Here is a 17,033-nt window from a genome sequence, read left to right as displayed (position 1 = left end):
TCCAAACGCCGCTATTTCGATCGTCGTTACTTTTTTCCAGTTACCGAGCAGATGATAACGTTTGTTCGGTGTTTTGATTCGGGCCATTAGGCGCCCCGGACAGAAACTTTCCTTCGGGCTTGATGCTTACGCAGCAGCTGCCTCTATATCGTTTAAACTGTTACGTATTTTTGCACGTAACTTGGTAAATTATGCGCACCGTAAATAAGGGTGCACTGTTATTTCATAAAGTTCGAAGGATGCCCTAATTTTCACGCCTTTACGCTACATTGCATATCCTGAATATCTCCAGGATGTTTTCTTGGTACTGGCAAGGGACGGGTTCTCGCGTCTAATTAGAAAGAAATTATTTTGCGTATAGTCAAGCTCGTGCCTATTTTCATACCTACGTTACGTTCGTGGATTTAACGTATTCTCGTCCATGACCATGAATCTATAGAGTGATCCAGTTACGAAAGATATTATTGCAAGTGGTATTTTTGGCGAAACATTGTAGTCAGCCCTCGTAATGTCTACCACTGTCCGTCCACTAAGCATCAACCCCCCTTAATGCTTACGAGCTTTCTGAAAAGGCCCAACATTGCTTCGAACAGACGCAAATAATAAGTTCTATGTAACGCGTATCGTCCTTCGTTAAAGCATTATAAAGCCCTTGTCAATTACCGGAAATACGAACTTGCAACATAATTACGTTTAACTTTGCATCGTATTTTCTACAACGAACGGAAACGTTCTTACAACATTACGCAAAATTACAGAGAAACTGGAGTTGTCGAGTTATCGATAACACGCGAACGGTTGTTCCGTCAACAACACCGATATAGATTATTTTATTTTATTGGTCGTTGTACGACCCGTGATAATTTTTTGGTTTACAGGATACGTGAATCACTTGCGCGAAAGTAAGTCGAATTTTGTTTCGCAAAGCTTCGTTTTATAGCGAATCGATTGAGCGCGAACTCGACCCGACACTCGAATTTCCTTAGTTGCGAATTACGCTATCGAGCATATTACGCACGTTGTTAATAAACGTTTATACAACGTAAAGTAAACGAAGTCGATCGACGGCGATAATTGTTGGAAAAGGATTAGGACCGTGTGCTCGTATGTAATTAGAGAAAAAAAGTAAAGACGAGTGGTGTCGTTGGTTGCAATTAGTGCATGCGAATGTAAAAGCGCGTGACAATCAAGGTGGCAGCGAAAGTGACCTAGTTCGTCGTTCGTAGCGATCGTTAAACAATACGATCAACGTACCGGAACTCGCAGACGACCGGCTTACCTAATTGTCAGAATCGTTGCACATTATTCGACGGCAAATTTTCAATCACGCAATGTATCGACGTAGTTTCGATTGGCCAGAGAATTCGCAAATACTAACTGGCCAGGAATTCGCTCGCTCGGCTGCACGATCGGCTGGCTGGCTGGCGGTCGCGTCGTCACCGTTCAACGACACGATTGGGTAATTTTAAGTAACGATCACAAACTTTATCATCGCGTCTCACTCGAATTATTGATTTGCAGAAAAGCTGCGGGTTACGATGCGTTCTCGGCGTGCTCACGCGACACGTAGGCGTCGTGCTCACTGAACGAACCACCCTCGGAATTAATGTAACCTCTGTTATCGCTATAACTCACCGTCGACGTCACGGCCATTCTTGCGCCGATAAGATTCTACAATCGTTCCTCGGGCCACGCCGCCTCACATCCCTAGCGCACTATCTTCTTCCGCCTCCCTCCCTCCCTACCTCTCGTCCTAGCCCGTTTTTCTTCGCCGCCGATTTCGTTATTTCGCCTTCTACGTGACTTTCTTCCTATCTTCGCTCTTTGATTTCCTTCGAGTACTCTCCCCTCGAACGTGTACGCGTAATAACAGACCGCGTGAATGCGCACACACGGTTCTCGTTTTAACGATCCCTACCGGTATACACCCTTCTTCCAGCAACCACCGATACGATACACCGTTTATCGTTCGCTACTAGACTACGAGCGCCGTCCCGTCCACTGCGCTTACGTGCTGCTCGCGAATCAAGCTTCTCCTCGACTCTTCCTGCCACCCCTTTCTTCTCCTGCCTCCTGCCATCCTCTCTCACCCATTTCCGTCTATGCCACCCTCTCCTTTCGCCGATCACCCTTAGATACTAAACATCGCCTGGATACGCCTGCGCGTCGCTTCATTAGAATATCGCGACAACGATATCTAAACTCTACCGGACCTTAAAAGAAACGCGACGGAGCTATCCACGCGCCGCATTCTTCTTCACTGACAACTACAGTAGTGCCCGCATAAGTGATCGAATTTTTGCCCACTTAAATCACCGCGGTTATCCCCATCAATTCTTACAGGTCGAGCAACTTCGAATATCGAGCGTAACTTGACGCCGGTCGTTATCGATATGGTTTCGGGTGCCAGCTATTGCATGCCTCTTGCACTTATCCTCTTTTCTTGTCTCCGTTCAATTGGAAGAAGTAACCATACCCATATAAATGACCATTTATGTGGCCACTGCTATCAATCTTTTCGTGTATTGCAAACGATCCGTAAACGATACGATTGCACACGCACGAGATCAATTTTTCACTTACCCTATCGTCGAGAAACTCTGCGACATTTTCGACGTGTAATCGCGACGTCGTAACTTTTCAGACAACCGTCAAAATAACGAACCAATAAAAACCAACTTCGTACCGTGTTTATACATATACATATCCGTCGATGATTTCTGAGGTTTCGCTAAACATCTAAATTCAAATATATATTCGCTTTAAATATTCAACGTTATAACGTTTGTATTTTTATTAGAATAAAAAGCACAGCGTTCCAGCAGAATTTACACAAGTATTTATAAATATTCTGCAACTCGTGGAACATACACCGATTAACGTATTAACGTATTAGCTAGGGTTCTGTTCAAACTTAACGGAATAACTTTCGTTGTTTGGATTTTTCTCCAACCGAAAATTATTTGTAGAAAGTCCAAAAGGTTTTAACACCATATTTCCCAAATCTTTAAGTTTCCCAAACATTTCTTTTGCTAATTTTGCGTTCTTTTCTTCGATCAACGAAGGTAATCTCTGTAAACGTTTAATATAGAAGCCTCGCGTATACTTTACCGATACGAAACAACTTATTTTATAGTTACCCGAACGGCGCTATTTGCTTCCGCGTGACTAGAATCGTACGTTAGAATCTTCTTAAAGTCTGCCAAAGCTTCGTCTAGCTTATCAGTCTCTTCGTATAATTGTGCTCTCCTAACAAGTACTTTTAAGTAACTAGGATCTAATTCTATAGCTTTTGTACAATCCAATATCGCAGATTCTTTTTCCTACGCATAAATGTTGTACAAGTAACTTAAATGATAGCGGCCTATTATGAAATTAACATTTCTATTAAAGATATTACCAAACATTTAGATTTCGCAGCGGCTCTATTCGCGTACAACACAGATCTTTCTTTACTATAACTTAAGGGACAAGTTTGTATTCCTTGTGTGTAAACTGATATTGCCTTCGTATACTCGCCGCTTTTAAAAAGATCGTTACCCTCGTTCTTTAGTTTCGCCGCTTCGTTTCTAAACGTCTGAAAAAAATAAAATTTTAACAATTTCTATTGGTAATTTATATAATGCAACAAACAAATATCTAACAAACTTCTTTTTCGCTTTCGGAGAGACCAAGTTCTCTGTCTTTCAATAATTCTTCGTCCACGAAATCACTTGGAAGATCCGTTTTTTCTGCATTTTGCGTTTTAGGGTTAGTATCGGTATAGCTATTCTCCCCCACCTGTTCGCAAAAATCATTCGACAAATTGCTTCTTTTCACGTTCGATTTCGCATTGTTGTCATTCGATACAGAGTTTTCATCTTCTCTATTACAAGAACTTTCTAGATCTTTCGTGAGCTCTTCTATAATCTCTTCGTTGGTTTTTAAACCAACTTCGGATGTACTGTCCATTGCAGTACCTCTTACCTCAATAATTTCACGCTCTTTCTTAATATTCACTGCCTGGCCAGTCGTCGAAATTAATCACGGTAACAAATATCCACTTCATCCAGCAACTAAATGAATTTATCTGTCAACTACGATGCAACTGAGGTCAGTGATGTACTTTCGTGGGAATTTCCTGATCATGCGCACTGGAGCGAGCACTACAGTTCTCACTGCCGTATACATAGACTCTCGTATGCACTCTCTTTTTGCGCTGGCGATGGAGCCAACGGTCGAAAACAGTAGCTGGTCGAAAACAGTAGCTGCGTCCGGTAGTTTTCGCAATTGTTATCGTTCGGTTTTTGTTCATGACAAACCTGGTCGCTACGCGAAAACCGCGGTAGAATCTTTCCAAGAACGCCACGCGTCACGAAATCATCGCTCGCTTCGTCACGGTCTCGGCCTTTAAATTTTACCGCTTTCCATTATTCGTTCATCGTTATCGTTATTGTTATTTTGTTACACGTTTAACTGTTATGTTTGAAAAATAAACCGTTTTATTACCTGTTATCTGGCGTCCGCACGTTCATACCTCCCGCCTTTTGCTTCCGTTCGCACGCGACCTAGAGAGAAATAGTCGCGATCTAGGGATGCAACACATCTATGGTAGCGGACGACATGTGCAGCTGTGACGTCGCTTACGCGTGCGCAGAAAGGAATCCCGCGAAAAATCTCACGAAAGTCCATCACTGACTGAGGTTTGTGATATTGTGATGGCATATTTTTCTGGTTCCTATAAACTTGTATGTTTCCCGTCAGAGAACGTCTAATACCTCATATTGTAGCGATACAATATTTTTCATTACTAACTTTTGTGGTTAGGTGGTGCAACCATAGATGACGTAAACCAATAGACCTTACACCCCATGGACTTTCGTGGTCCAAACTGACTGCCATACCGACCCTAAAATTCGGAAATGATTTTAACGACCTCTTCTCATTGATAACGGTCAGTTATGAAACTATTCACTGAATTAGTTTGATAGGCAGCCAACTGTAGTGAGAGCGTAAATACATGGCGGCAAAATTAAAAAATTTCAAATAGTTCTGAAAAAATTATTTCTAGTTGCAGGGGTCAATTACAATCATTTTTGGTGAATACATATATCCTCGAAATCCTATCCGCTTTCGAAAAAAAAATTCTTTACCGAAAATATAATGTGTGGCCAGAAACGGTTCCCCGAAATTTCATGCGTATGTTTAAAAAAATCACAAGTCCTGAACGGATCGAAGGATTTTAATGACTCAAAATGCAAATACTTTAGAGCCCCATATAAACAAAGCAAAAAACTACATTAGATGTAAGACTAATTGTATGTATCTCGTCTGTGGTGCAACGATGATCTGTTCAATTCATAAACCGATTTCTTTTTATGATGAAAATAAGCTTTGGACTAAGTTCATTAAATAGAACGACGTATATAATCTCAAGTTTAAACCAAAATTTAAACATTAATGCTTGTACGATATTTTGATAAAATTGAAGCACGTGTATGTACTTCTACACATGCAGCACAATTGTGCATACCTAACCTATCGCACGTTTCGATGATTACGCTCTGTAAGAAATTTCATGATACACTGTTGTACAAAAATTGCGACACTGCGTGTTCTTTGTAGATCAATTAATAAAAATGGTACAAGTTGAGTGTCTAACAAAATTTCTATTCTACTTACAGTAATGTTATCCAGGATTATCAACAACTATGTCTACCAAATTTTGTTTAAAAATGTTCACCAAGTTCGTGCAATGCACCTGTGCGATACATTTAATTCACAGATATGTGGGAGATGTTATAACAGTGAGAAAATTTATACTATACATAGAGATTACTTTGATGCATTTGCAAAGTCTACCAATGGTCATTACAAACTCGCTAAGTCTATTAAAATTATTGCTGATACATATTCTTTTTATTACATAGTGTTCAGGTCCATCCATGGAACCAACATTATACAGTGATGATGTATTAATCACAGAACGTATATCTCTGAGGTTACAAAAACTTAAGAAAGGTGATATAGTTATCTCCAAATGCCCTTCTAATCCAAAACAGCACATATGTAAGAGGGTTGTAGGGTTACCTGGCGATAAATTACAATATGGAATTATAGTATGTAATATTAATGATAAGATATGTTACAAATTACTCTTTATCATGATGCACATTGATTAATGACAAAATTTAAGTTTATCCTTAAAAATTTTTCAATTCTATAAAACTAAAACTGTTGTTGCTATATGGTTCAAGAATATAATGTTTTAGGTTCCAAATGGACACGTGTGGTTGGAAGGCGATAATAAGAATAATTCAACCGATTCTCGTGTATATGGGCCTGTGCCGCAGGGTCTATTACGAGGACGCGCGTTATGCAAAATATTACCGCTGAGAGATATTACATTTTTTGAGACTGAACATGTACAGTCTGACTAGTCTCGGTATTTAATGCAAATCTTTGTACATAATATAATCAGTAGAATAAATACATTTTTATCATTTGTAATTTTATCTGCAATCATAAGCTGTTCAAGCATATTGTTTTCATAGCGCCTCTTAACTATACAAGTACTTTCGAATTATTTAATGTTTCTTTTTTCTATATATCATATGTTTAGCGTCGCGTAAACTGCACCTGGGTGGTTATTAACAACGATGGTTTGATATTTCGATTTTTTCTCTGTTTGTGCAATAATTAACCAAATTCTTCTTTACAACATATCGAAGTATTTAAACGTATGAAACTATACGAGCGCCCAAGTAATGAATCATGATCACTATTTTGAACTTTACGATCATAAAATTATTGTTCTATAAATAGTGCACGTTTTATTACGCATCTTTCATATTTTAATAAGGTATGCATTTGCACGCGAGGAAAAGTTAATTCCGTAATGTTTACAACTTTTCTATTACGAATAATTGTTTATTGTTTGTGCTATGATACGTGGTAAGTATATCTATATGCGCAGGACCCGTGTTTCTGCGAGCAATTGCGAAGTAGTACCGTTCCACATATAAAAATTAGTAGAAAGCGTGATGTAAACAACATCAATAATATGTTTACATGCATAAATGCGTACAACACAGGTATTACGATTTGTATTCTTTATGAAGCATTGAACTGCGAAAATGTTGAATTCGTACACAGCTGCCAACGATCCCCGTTGGTCCGACAGTATCGTATGATTTTATTTACATACCGAGCCCTTCCAAATGCGTCGGAAGCTCTCTTGTATATAAGCAGAATCAAACGCTGTGAACGTAGTTTAAGAACAGTGCGGTAACAACTAATTTTCTGTATTCATTACCGATCTGTAATACATCATTGTTATATTCAACGTGTTCGTTTCAAAGAATTACGAGACAATTGTAACTGGCATCGATCGGAGAGAAAGAACATGTTCGTGTTATCAAAATATTTTATCTAAATAACGTAAAAAAATAGTGTACATATTTTGATTTATTATTTATGTGTGAAACATTTAGTAAACGGACAAGTTTTAAAATGCATGCAGAATCATCTTCGATTATTTACGTGTTTTGCATCTGATGTGATATTTAACGACCTACAATTATCAGTGTTAAAAATCATTGCCGTGAAAATTTATATTTCTTTCTTTTGTACTACACTCTCGCTCTTCTGTCAGAGAGACAAAAAATGACGAACTATGTATAAAAGTAAAGTATTATCGAAGATTTATTCTTTTTATAAGGTACGTTAGATATCAAGTGTATAATCGTTAGTGTGTTTATAATCAGAAATACGTAATTAATTTCATTTCGTTTGTGCAATTTTGCTTCAGTTATTTTTATTTCGTTGACATTTAATGGTGAGATGTTGCTTGTGGATAAAATAAAGATGATGCAAGTTTTGACAGATCTAACTTTTATCGATCACTCGTTACAATGTAATCGTACATATTGATACGCGAGTGATTTAACTTTATATACATTTTTTTTTCCTTCTTCCCTCCAACCAAATTGTTACATGCGCGGGTGTATGTATCAGGTGCATCTAAATGTGTATAAATTTACATAGAAAAACATTAGGCTCGTATCCAAATTAATAATAGTCACTCTTAGCAAGTAAACTCTATACACACTTCGCGAAAAATCGTTGCTAAATTAAGAATTTCGTAAAACGTTTTCCAACGTTTTGCGCATCAGCTGATTTTGACAGGTGTATCCGATGAACGTTGACTTTTATATTTAATAATATTTGTTATATTTATTAACAGCAAGAATATTAATAGTTAACTCCCTAATTCAGTAAGTAACTTTTCGTGGCACAAAGACAATTTTACAAGATAATTACAAAAGAATTATTACGTATTCGATACAATATTTTTATTGTACGATTTATTAAATTATTTATGTTTTACGCATTTTTTGCATGTATGCACTCATGTAGACACATATTAAAGTTTTGGTATTTATATAGGTTAATTGCATTTCTTGTTTAAATTAAACATACTAATGTAACAATTTGGAATTAAAGATTTTCAATTTGTCAAAAAGCACGCGTTTTTATAATACTATGCAATATAACATGGATAATATTTTTTAATTACAGATAATTGACAAATAGTACAGCAGATAAAAACAGTGGTGAAAACATTGATGAAAATAAGTTATTTAAACAATTAACTGTTTTATGAAAAACAAACATGTCTATGCAAAATTATTCTAAGCTTTTAGCACAACTAAAAGAATACTTACACAAATCTGGTTATGATAAAAGTGTACAGATTATTTTATCCAAAGATTGGATAGACTTTTTACAGAAAATAACATATACACAAATTGATACTTTAAAAAAGCTATCGCCTGTTGAATATATAAAGAATATCAGTGATAGTAAAGTGTCACAGACAGAAAAATATATTAATAATGATGATGAATTGAAAAGCAACAATATTGTCATAAAAACCACACAAAGAGAAACATTGACGACCAATACCACTAAGGATCAGAAGGTATATCAGGTATTTTATATATGATATGAAAGAGATGTTGTAGGCAAGAATTTAATTTTTGTTCTTTTTCATCATTTTTACAGCAAATTCGTAATGTAACTGTAACCGAACAAAAACTAGAAATTAAAGAACAATCATATGGTTTTTCACAAATTTTGGACAGTTTATTTGTTAAATTAACCACTAAAAGCAAAACAGCTACCTTAGTCATTTCACCAAAGTGGAAAGTAAATCTTCATAAAGATGTACAACTGCACAGTATTGCATCAAGAACACGCCATGTTTTGAATAGTATTATAACTGCTGAATCGAATGCCTCAAGGTGGAGGAGAATCGAAGATCTGTTAACTCATATTGATCAATACCCAGAAGCTAAGCATTATGCGATCAAAGAGGGAGCAATTAGAATGTTACTGAAAACTCAACGAAAAACGAAAAATGAAGAAATAAAAGGTAAAAGATAATTCAGAAATGTTGCATTTTCGAATGGATATTAACGATCCTAAGATAAAAATTTTTGTAGCATCTACTAGGGAAGCACTTGCAGTATTAGGCTATGTTGATCCATTACCAGGCAGAGGAATAAAAATACTTTCGATCGACGGAGGTGGTATGCGTGGAATATTAGTTATAGAAATGTTAAAGAAACTTGAAGAGTTAACAGGGAAGAGAACGCACGAGATGTTTGATTACATATGCGGCGTGAGCACGGGAGCTATTCTTGCTGCAGTTTTAGGTACATAATTTATACATATTTATAATTTCACTTTTCAAGTATAGTAGTGCCCGCTTAAGTATCCGCGGTCGTTTAAGTGGGCATTGCTGTATATATATTCTTCAATAATAAAATTTTGCAGGCGGACATAAAAGGAAATCGTTAAATGAAGTATCAGAATTATACAGAGAATTAAGTATTAAAGTTTTTACTCAAAGTGCTATAAGAGGGACAAGTAAACTAGTATGGAGCCATGCATATTATGATACACTGCTATGGGAAAAACTATTGCAAGAACATTTGGGAGATAAGGTTCTCATAAAAACTGTTCGTGATCCAAATGCCCCAAAGGTACATATTATGTTTTATTTATAAGAAGTGAACCAAAGGTTCAGACAAATGAACTTGTCTGTCAATACAAATTTCTGTTCAGTTTTCAGCCATATCTGCTATAGTAAACCATGAACGCGTAATGGCTTATGTATTCCGAAATTACACTTTGCCTCACAGAGTAGAAAGTCAATACATAGGGTCGCATAAACATAAATTGTGGGAAGCTATAAGAGCATCTGCAGCAGCGCCTAGTTATTTTGAAGAATTTAAACACGGCGAATATCTTCATCAGGATGGAGGTATGATTGAATAAGTTTCGGGAATATCGATTGCTCTGAGGAATTTCATATACATTAAGATATTTGATCCACCGAATTGTACAGGTATACTGGTAAATAATCCATGTGCAGTTGCATTACACGAAGCTAAACAATTGTGGCCAAATAATCCAATTCAATGTGTGATTTCATTTGGAACTGGAAGGGCACCAAACCGAATTTGCGAAAACAGTAATGATACGACGGAATTGGTAATCTCAAGTTGGAAAGAAAAATTTTATAAAATTGTGGACAGTGCAACCGATACGGAAGGTATAGTTTATGAAATAGTACATTTTTGAAAACTTCATCTCAATGTTGTATAATGAAAGATTATTCGAATAATAGCGATTGTTTTATTATATAGCCGTACATACAATGCTGAACGATCTTCTTCCCGAACATGTTTATTTTCGCTTTAATCCGTATTTAACGGAAATGTTGTCGATGGTAGAAATACGACCAGAGAAGATCAATCAATTGGAACAAGATGCGAAAATGTATATACGTAGAAATGAAGAAAAGTTTCAGAAAGCTGCTGGAGTTTTGTTAGAGAAAAGACAAATTCAGCAGAAAGTTATGGACTGGATTGTGTTACAAAAACAAATGTTAGGTCTATGAGTTTATGTATTTCATAGATTAACATGCATTCCATAACTTATGACAGAACATTAAAAATGATGAAAGCGTTAACAATAAGTACAAATCACATACGATATATAGTTATTTTATTTAATTAATATTAAATTATTTAAAATCATAAAATTACTATTTGTTACTGTTAAATATTTAATTATAAATATTTGTCTTTTATATTATGCTTTCATAGTGAAAGATTGTAGAAACTTTCATACTTACTTCTGTATGTCTAACGTGATTTTGCACGTATTTGTAAACAATGACTTTTATAAACAATGTTAAAATAATAATGTTCAATCTAGAGGTATTATATTATAGGTACAATTTTCATATGAATAATTAATTGAACAAACCAATTAATAATACATTTTTTACTGTGATTTACTTTTGGTGATATATATATATATATATATATATATATAAATATTAGAGGTATGCAGGTAGCTTGAAATTCGGTCCCGAGCTGTCAAGAAATTAGCGAATTGGGGCAAAGCTCGATACATTTCTGACCGAATTAAGTCGATTGCACACCCCTAATGAATACGTGTACATACATACATATATTATTTTAAGTACACAATAGTTACAAAAAAAGGTTTTTATCATGTGATGAAGCACCAAGTATTATTAGTCAGTAAAGGCTTGTTCGTATTATTATAACCATTATCGTATTAGAGTGATTTGGTTTACCAGCATACTTACTACAAACATATACTAGAAGTGGTTATTTTTCTCAACTAGTTAAATGTTTGAATTGCTGTATAGTGCAATAACTCGTCGTCTACATGTGCACGAGCAAAATAATTTATCATAATTCTTTTGCAAGTATGAAAGTAATTTGTATTTCACCGAATGAATGTATTGTTACGTTTAAAATCGTGGGCTATTCTCTATTTTATATGTAACTATAATGTTGTGTATGTGAATGCATTGGTACAAAGAAAACTTTCAATAAAATAAGAAATATTTATTCCTGTAAATTATCATAATAATAGTGAAATTTATCCAAAGTAATATCTTAACAAATATTGCATTGTTATTATAAAATAAATGTTTAGATTCACGTTTTATATTTTAGTATTATTAAGAAAAGACTTGGTGTGAGAAATGTACGACCAAAAATTTCAGCATTATTGAATTTTATCAAATTTATATTTATAAGACTATTTGTGATTGAATAATAAATGTGATTTAAAATAAATTTACAAAAGTAAAAACATACCTAACTGGCGCTACTATCGATACTCGTATACTTGTATCGATTTCCCTTCTTCTTCGCACTTCCGTTTCCGAGTGTGTTTACGACATTTCTGTAAGTGAAGAGTTTTATTGTTATACATCTCTGTAATCTGTGCGGTATTTAATAATTAACTATTCATAAATTGTTTCTGAAGAGTGAAAAATGCATTCTGTAGTAGTTACTCGTATTAGTTTTTTAATAATCCATTGAAAGATGTAATTCTACTCAGGAATGCATTTAACCTCAAATATTGTTTAAAATGTATTATAATGAAATTGATTAAAGTAATTATTATTTTAGATTGTATAGTACGAGAAAATGGCAAAGTCTAAAAATCACACCAACCATAATCAAAGTGAGTATAACAAAATATTCACAATATTATTTGATTATACGATAAAATTATTATATTTTTCTGTTGGTTCATAGATCGTAAAGCCCATCGTAATGGTATTAAAAAACCTAAACGTTACAGGCACGAGTCTACGCTTGGTGTAAGTCTTAAATTAATTAAATAATAGTTAAAACAAAAAAATAAAAAAATCTCATTACTTTTTAGATGGATTTGAAATTCCTTAGGAATCAACGTTTTGCAAAGAAGCATAATTTGAAACCAGAAGAGCAATTAAAGAGGCAACGACGTAAAGCTCTTCGCGAGGCTAAAAAATAAAATGTTTGTAAATTAATTACTTTATTATAATAAAAATTGAAAAACAATCATAATATAATCTTATTATTTATTTTTTTTTTTACTATTCAACGTTTCTAATTATTAATTGCGATCATATTCGCACATATTTATGTATTTGTAGCTTCATATTCAAGTTAGACTAGAATAGACCAAAAGCATGATGTCACTTTTAAATATTTATGTCATTCATGTATTTATATGATAATTATTATAATGAAAACAAGATTCTCAATTGAATATAACCATTAGAATTTTTATTTATATTTATTTAAATGAGGTTAGGTATAAAAAAAAACTTATCGGAACTGTTAAAAATAAGTATAATTTATGTACATATGTAGTTTACCTAGTAGTGATACACGAGACTTCAATAAGAGCGTTTAGATTTCGTAAATTTAAAAATATATTTAAATAGTTTTACACTAGTTTATCAGATTTTATAAACTGTAAATTTGTCTAAAGAAGTGATCGAATATTATTATCACTACCTTTAAATCATTTTCAAATAACAATTTCAATATGGCGGCCGAACACGGCACGGATAAGCAATATGCAATAAATTTCAAAACTTCGTTAAGACCGCAAGTAATTTTATTATTTAGCGGTAAAAGAAAATCTGGGAAGGATTTCATTACAAATGCATTGCATGAAAAGTAAGAAATTCTTAATTATATTATTAATAATAATAATGGACTTTTGATTCGATGATACGTTTATTTGTCAGAATTGGTTCTGCCAGTAGTGTTATTATAAGGTTGTCAGGACCGATCAAATCTCATTGGGCTAAATCATTGGATCTCGATATTAATCAACTGTTAGGAGATGGAAAATATAAAGAATCTTACCGTCTTGAAATGGTTAAATGGGGAGAAAATATGAGAAAAAAAGATAACGGATATTTTTGCCGTGCAGCTTTGGACATGTATAACGGTAAAAATTTATTTCTTTATTCTATAATGTTCATTTTTTCCCCCCCCCCAGTAAACGATTTGTATAATGTTATAATGTAATGTATTATGCCATTTATTTTCAAAGAATGTGTTCATATAAAACTTATCAGTGATATGTACAAATTTTTTAAAGCATACAGCAAACCATTATGGATAGTAAGTGATATACGAAGAAAAACTGACATACAATGGTTCAAACAAAATTTTGAAGGTATATGTAAAACAATTCGCATTGTTTCTGATAATTTAATTAGAGAGAAGCGTGGTTGGGCTTTTATTCCAGGTAAATATTAAGCACAATAGCAATGAAACTTATTCAAATGTATTAATTTAATGAAAAATTAATTTATAGACATAAAAGTTTAATTGATTATAATTATATCAAAACATTTATTGTAGGTATTGATGATTCAGAAACTGAATGTGATTTAGATGATATAAAATCATGGGACTTGGAAGTAACTAATAACGATGACAATATAGAGTATATATTGCAGCAGATACTAAGATTAATTAATTAGCAATAATAAACCCAAAAGTTAATGTGTACACACACACATTATATATATTATAATTATTAAATTTGTAATAAATGAGTTGTTGCTTATTGTTTAAATAATAAAAGTAATATTTCCTAATATTAATCCAGTGTATACCAGTGTTTTATTTACAGGATATTCAAAATATTGACCAAATGGTAATGCTTAATGGGTTAACTAATAAAGCTTTTTCTATAAGTAATTCTTTTGAATCGTCGAAATTTCAACAATTTCTTTTAATTATCACTGATGACAGATATGAAAAAAATTTCACTCAAATACGTGATTTTATTATTTAAAAACAGTGTTCATGTAAAATGAAGAAAACCTATTAGTAATTACATCGTATTCAGAAACATTCAACAAATCGTAGTTTGTTACAATAGAAACACGACATTGTAATTCGATAAGAGAACACTTAATTAACTTATGGTTTAACATTATTTTTGATTCATTTTATATTACTAATTGACATTAGATGGCGTGGTCCAAGGAAGAAAAAAAATTGAATGATGCAAATTGAGATTACACAACGGATAGCTCAATGATGATGTTTGATATGCAATGGTTTCATACAATGATAGTATGTTTACTTTATAACTACGAATTTCTATCGTAAATGAATTCACGTTATAGAGCGTGAAGTGTCTTGTAAAAGATATTGAAATAATTTTATTATCTTTTGAAATGGTGGATCACTCGTTGCCGTCCGATATGCTCGACGATCTGAGCAGGTTAGCTTTTGCAGATAATTCTTAAAAATTACATCGCACAAAATATTTATTTCTATTGCGTTCTTCATTCGTTTACTGTTTTATTTAAAAAATGATGTGGTTTTTAAACGTACCCTGGTTTTAATCGCAATTGTATTTTCAGTCGATTTATTATCAACGTGCCCGAAGAAGAGAGAAAAGATTTAGTACGAATATGTTTTCAAATCGAACTAGCACATTGGTTTTATTTAGATTTTTATTGTACCGACGAAAATCCAAAGCTTAGACAGTGTAATATGAGAGAATTCGCCACACACATCTTCTACCATGTACCATTTTTAAAACCACACGTAGCTAATATAGATAATATTCTTGAACAATGGCGAGAATACAAGCAAAGTGTTCCAACATTTGGGGCAATTGTATTAAACGAAGATTTAACGAAAGTATTACTTGTTCAAAGTTACTGGGCAAAAAATAGTTGGAGTTTTCCTAAAGGCAAAGTGAACGAAGATGAAAATCCTTCTCATTGCGCAGTTCGAGAGGTGTTGGAAGAAACTGGCTTTGATATTTCAAATCTGATAAATGAAAATGAATATATTGAATCGGTGATAAATGAACAATTAGTGAGATTGTACATAATATGCGGTGTTCAGAAGGATACAAAATTTCAACCAAAAACAAGGAAAGAGATAAAAAATGTAGAATGGTTTTCTTTAGCCGATTTACCCAACCACAAGAAAGATATGACTCCAAAATCGAAAATAGGAGTCGGTCCAAACGCATTTTTTATGGTTATTCCCTTTGTGAGGTAATATGCGATTAAAAATGTCTTGGTACTTTTTATAATTTACTGCACTCGATGTTTAAAACTGATGTTACGCACACAATTTCTAAATAGAAGAATGCGACGTTGGATACAAGAGAAACATTTACGCGAGAAAAATGTAAACAAAATACGTAGACATAGGCATAGGTCTTTGGGTGATGTTGAAACTGTTTCAAAGGGCAAACGGCAACAACAACTGCTTCCTCATTTTGTTCAGGCAATTAAGCTTGATCTATTTTTATACCTATATTTTACTCGAGGATGATCGTAATGTGGTTTTAAAAACTACTTTCAGACTGACATTCCAAGTTTTAAAGACTTAAAAGACTTTCGACAATCAAACACTTCGCCCGCACGGAGCCGTCGTAGTGTATACGATAATAAAAATGCCATATCAAAGGCAGCGATTAAACGTAATTTATTTGGCGATCAAAATGACGATGAAACTTCGGCTGTTCTAGCCAAACAATTAATGGATAGTCCACAAGGTCAACAATCTTGTACATTTTTAATGGATCCTGCCATTCAATCTGTGAAGTGCAATCAGTTTAGCTACAAAGCACAAGGTTTTACTAAGGGAATGAAAGGTTTGCTGATCCTAAGATACAAAAAAAGATTGTTTATTAATATTACGAAAATACTGCTTTTTCCTTTCAGAGAGAGCACCTCAACCCCAGAGATCTCAGAATATAGAGTTTCTAGAAGGAAATATAGAAGCTTTGTTATTTGGCAAAGCAGCAAACAAACTGCCAACAAACTTGGATATTATGTCTTCACCGTTCGATGCGACGGATCGTAGTACACGATTTCATTCAAAGGATTACCACGGAACTCAAAAATATTCTACAGATATTTGTTCAATGATTTGGGCACACTTTAAATTTGATAAACAAGCAATACTCAATTGTTTATAAATTTGTTTTAAAACTACGATCATCACGCTTTTAAGGAAAAAAGATTATGCTTGGTTAGTCCATGCTCATAATTATATCAAATTTTTACGATATTTATTCACATTTACGAATAATCGTGTGTGAAAATTTAGAATTAAACGTCATTTTAATCATTTGTGATTTCAAGGATTCCCTGTTAAACTGTATTTTAT

The 17,033-nt window shown here is 33.7% G+C and overlaps 6 protein-coding genes across 13 annotated transcripts; 5 read left to right on the top strand and 1 right to left on the bottom strand.

Annotated features, from left to right (window-relative positions):
- Positions 1-2,799: 2,799 nt before the first annotated feature.
- On the bottom strand, positions 2,800-4,138 carry LOC122396248 (tetratricopeptide repeat protein 1). The gene is made up of 4 exons (XM_043394467.1): positions 3,649-4,138; positions 3,401-3,577; positions 3,141-3,323; positions 2,800-3,072 (listed from the first exon to the last, which is right to left on the bottom strand). The coding sequence occupies exons 1-4, from the start codon at positions 3,949-3,951 to the stop codon at positions 2,893-2,895; spliced, it is 843 nt and encodes a 280-aa protein (XP_043250402.1). The 5' UTR covers positions 3,952-4,138; the 3' UTR covers positions 2,800-2,892.
- A 1,183-nt stretch (positions 4,139-5,321) lies between these two features.
- LOC122396332 (mitochondrial inner membrane protease subunit 1) lies at positions 5,322-6,457 on the top strand. The gene is made up of 4 exons (XM_043394630.1): positions 5,322-5,545; positions 5,664-5,786; positions 5,910-6,098; positions 6,252-6,457. Exons 2-4 carry the CDS (start codon positions 5,691-5,693, stop codon positions 6,417-6,419), a joined length of 453 nt encoding a protein of 150 aa, XP_043250565.1. The 5' UTR covers positions 5,322-5,545; positions 5,664-5,690; the 3' UTR covers positions 6,420-6,457.
- Positions 6,458-7,206: 749 nt separating this feature from the next.
- On the top strand, positions 7,207-11,934 carry LOC122396067 (calcium-independent phospholipase A2-gamma-like). Of its 5 annotated transcripts, XM_043394180.1 has the most exons (9): positions 7,207-7,386; positions 7,473-7,699; positions 8,560-8,971; positions 9,046-9,415; positions 9,486-9,698; positions 9,820-10,028; positions 10,111-10,309; positions 10,394-10,600; positions 10,695-11,934. In XM_043394180.1, exons 3-9 carry the CDS (start codon positions 8,654-8,656, stop codon positions 10,946-10,948), a joined length of 1,770 nt encoding a protein of 589 aa, XP_043250115.1. In that variant the 5' UTR covers positions 7,207-7,386; positions 7,473-7,699; positions 8,560-8,653; the 3' UTR covers positions 10,949-11,934. The 5 variants fall into 5 exon arrangements, with proteins under 5 accessions (XP_043250115.1, XP_043250114.1, XP_043250113.1 ...); XM_043394179.1 differs by lacking the exon at positions 7,473-7,699; XM_043394178.1 differs by having other exon boundaries at positions 7,207-7,699.
- A 271-nt stretch (positions 11,935-12,205) lies between these two features.
- On the top strand, positions 12,206-12,917 carry LOC122396486 (60S ribosomal protein L29). 3 transcript variants are annotated; one of them, XM_043394952.1, is made up of 4 exons: positions 12,206-12,278; positions 12,507-12,561; positions 12,636-12,700; positions 12,766-12,907. In XM_043394952.1, the coding sequence occupies exons 2-4, from the start codon at positions 12,525-12,527 to the stop codon at positions 12,874-12,876; spliced, it is 213 nt and encodes a 70-aa protein (XP_043250887.1). In that variant the 5' UTR covers positions 12,206-12,278; positions 12,507-12,524; the 3' UTR covers positions 12,877-12,907. The 3 variants fall into 3 exon arrangements, with proteins under 3 accessions (XP_043250887.1, XP_043250888.1, XP_043250890.1); XM_043394953.1 differs by having other exon boundaries at positions 12,264-12,322; positions 12,766-12,917; XM_043394955.1 differs by lacking the exon at positions 12,206-12,278 and adding an exon at positions 12,361-12,421 and having other exon boundaries at positions 12,766-12,917.
- A 286-nt stretch (positions 12,918-13,203) lies between these two features.
- LOC122396485 (phosphomevalonate kinase) lies at positions 13,204-14,379 on the top strand. The gene is made up of 4 exons (XM_043394951.1): positions 13,204-13,550; positions 13,622-13,827; positions 13,981-14,130; positions 14,247-14,379. The coding sequence occupies exons 1-4, from the start codon at positions 13,417-13,419 to the stop codon at positions 14,366-14,368; spliced, it is 612 nt and encodes a 203-aa protein (XP_043250886.1). The 5' UTR covers positions 13,204-13,416; the 3' UTR covers positions 14,369-14,379.
- Positions 14,380-14,874: 495 nt separating this feature from the next.
- LOC122396482 (m7GpppN-mRNA hydrolase) lies at positions 14,875-16,981 on the top strand. Of its 2 annotated transcripts, none has more exons than XM_043394949.1 (5): positions 14,875-15,120; positions 15,263-15,910; positions 16,004-16,145; positions 16,224-16,515; positions 16,586-16,981. In XM_043394949.1, the coding sequence occupies exons 1-5, from the start codon at positions 15,074-15,076 to the stop codon at positions 16,840-16,842; spliced, it is 1,386 nt and encodes a 461-aa protein (XP_043250884.1). In that variant the 5' UTR covers positions 14,875-15,073; the 3' UTR covers positions 16,843-16,981. The 2 variants fall into 2 exon arrangements, with proteins under 2 accessions (XP_043250884.1, XP_043250883.1); XM_043394948.1 differs by having other exon boundaries at positions 16,001-16,145.
- Positions 16,982-17,033: the final 52 nt, after the last annotated feature.

Source organism: Colletes gigas, unplaced genomic scaffold (assembly GCF_013123115.1).
Source record: "Colletes gigas isolate AHSC1104 unplaced genomic scaffold, ASM1312311v1 Colletes_gigas_Sc00007, whole genome shotgun sequence".
NCBI classification, from domain to species: Eukaryota; Metazoa; Arthropoda; class Insecta; order Hymenoptera; family Colletidae; genus Colletes; species Colletes gigas.
The sequence above is the reverse complement of the archived record's forward strand: the minus strand, read 5'-3'. Positions and strand labels throughout refer to the sequence as shown.

Bases quoted from the DNA above. Each gene is read 5' to 3' on its own strand.
- LOC122396248 (XM_043394467.1), bottom strand. From the start codon at position 3,951: ATGGACAGTACATCCGAAGTTGGTTTAAAAACCAACGAAGAGATTATA. The intron at 3,578-3,648 runs GTTTGTTAGATA...TATTTTTTTCAG, and splicing joins TCTCCGAAAGCGAAAAAGAA to ACGTTTAGAAACGAAGCGGC. The intron at 3,324-3,400 runs GTAATATCTTTA...ATTTATGCGTAG, and splicing joins CTGCGAAATCTAAATGTTTG to GAAAAAGAATCTGCGATATT.
- LOC122396332 (XM_043394630.1), top strand. From the start codon at position 5,691: ATGTCTACCAAATTTTGTTTAAAAATGTTCACCAAGTTCGTGCAATGC. The intron at 5,787-5,909 runs GTGAGAAAATTT...TTTATTACATAG, and splicing joins ATGTGGGAGATGTTATAACA to TGTTCAGGTCCATCCATGGA. The intron at 6,099-6,251 runs GTATGTAATATT...ATAATGTTTTAG, and splicing joins AATTACAATATGGAATTATA to GTTCCAAATGGACACGTGTG.
- LOC122396067 (XM_043394179.1), top strand. From the start codon at position 8,654: ATGTCTATGCAAAATTATTCTAAGCTTTTAGCACAACTAAAAGAATAC. The intron at 8,972-9,045 runs GTATTTTATATA...TCATTTTTACAG, and splicing joins AGGATCAGAAGGTATATCAG to CAAATTCGTAATGTAACTGT. The intron at 10,029-10,110 runs GTACATATTATG...ATTTCTGTTCAG, and splicing joins GTGATCCAAATGCCCCAAAG to TTTTCAGCCATATCTGCTAT.
- LOC122396486 (XM_043394953.1), top strand. From the start codon at position 12,525: ATGGCAAAGTCTAAAAATCACACCAACCATAATCAAA. The intron at 12,562-12,635 runs GTGAGTATAACA...GTTGGTTCATAG, and splicing joins TCACACCAACCATAATCAAA to ATCGTAAAGCCCATCGTAAT. The intron at 12,701-12,765 runs GTAAGTCTTAAA...ATTACTTTTTAG, and splicing joins GGCACGAGTCTACGCTTGGT to ATGGATTTGAAATTCCTTAG.
- LOC122396485 (XM_043394951.1), top strand. From the start codon at position 13,417: ATGGCGGCCGAACACGGCACGGATAAGCAATATGCAATAAATTTCAAA. The intron at 13,551-13,621 runs GTAAGAAATTCT...TTTATTTGTCAG, and splicing joins ACAAATGCATTGCATGAAAA to AATTGGTTCTGCCAGTAGTG. The intron at 13,828-13,980 runs GTAAAAATTTAT...AATTTTTTAAAG, and splicing joins AGCTTTGGACATGTATAACG to CATACAGCAAACCATTATGG.
- LOC122396482 (XM_043394948.1), top strand. From the start codon at position 15,074: ATGGTGGATCACTCGTTGCCGTCCGATATGCTCGACGATCTGAGCAG. The intron at 16,146-16,223 runs GCAATTAAGCTT...AACTACTTTCAG, and splicing joins TGCTTCCTCATTTTGTTCAG to ACTGACATTCCAAGTTTTAA. The intron at 16,516-16,585 runs GTTTGCTGATCC...TTTTCCTTTCAG, and splicing joins TTTTACTAAGGGAATGAAAG to AGAGAGCACCTCAACCCCAG.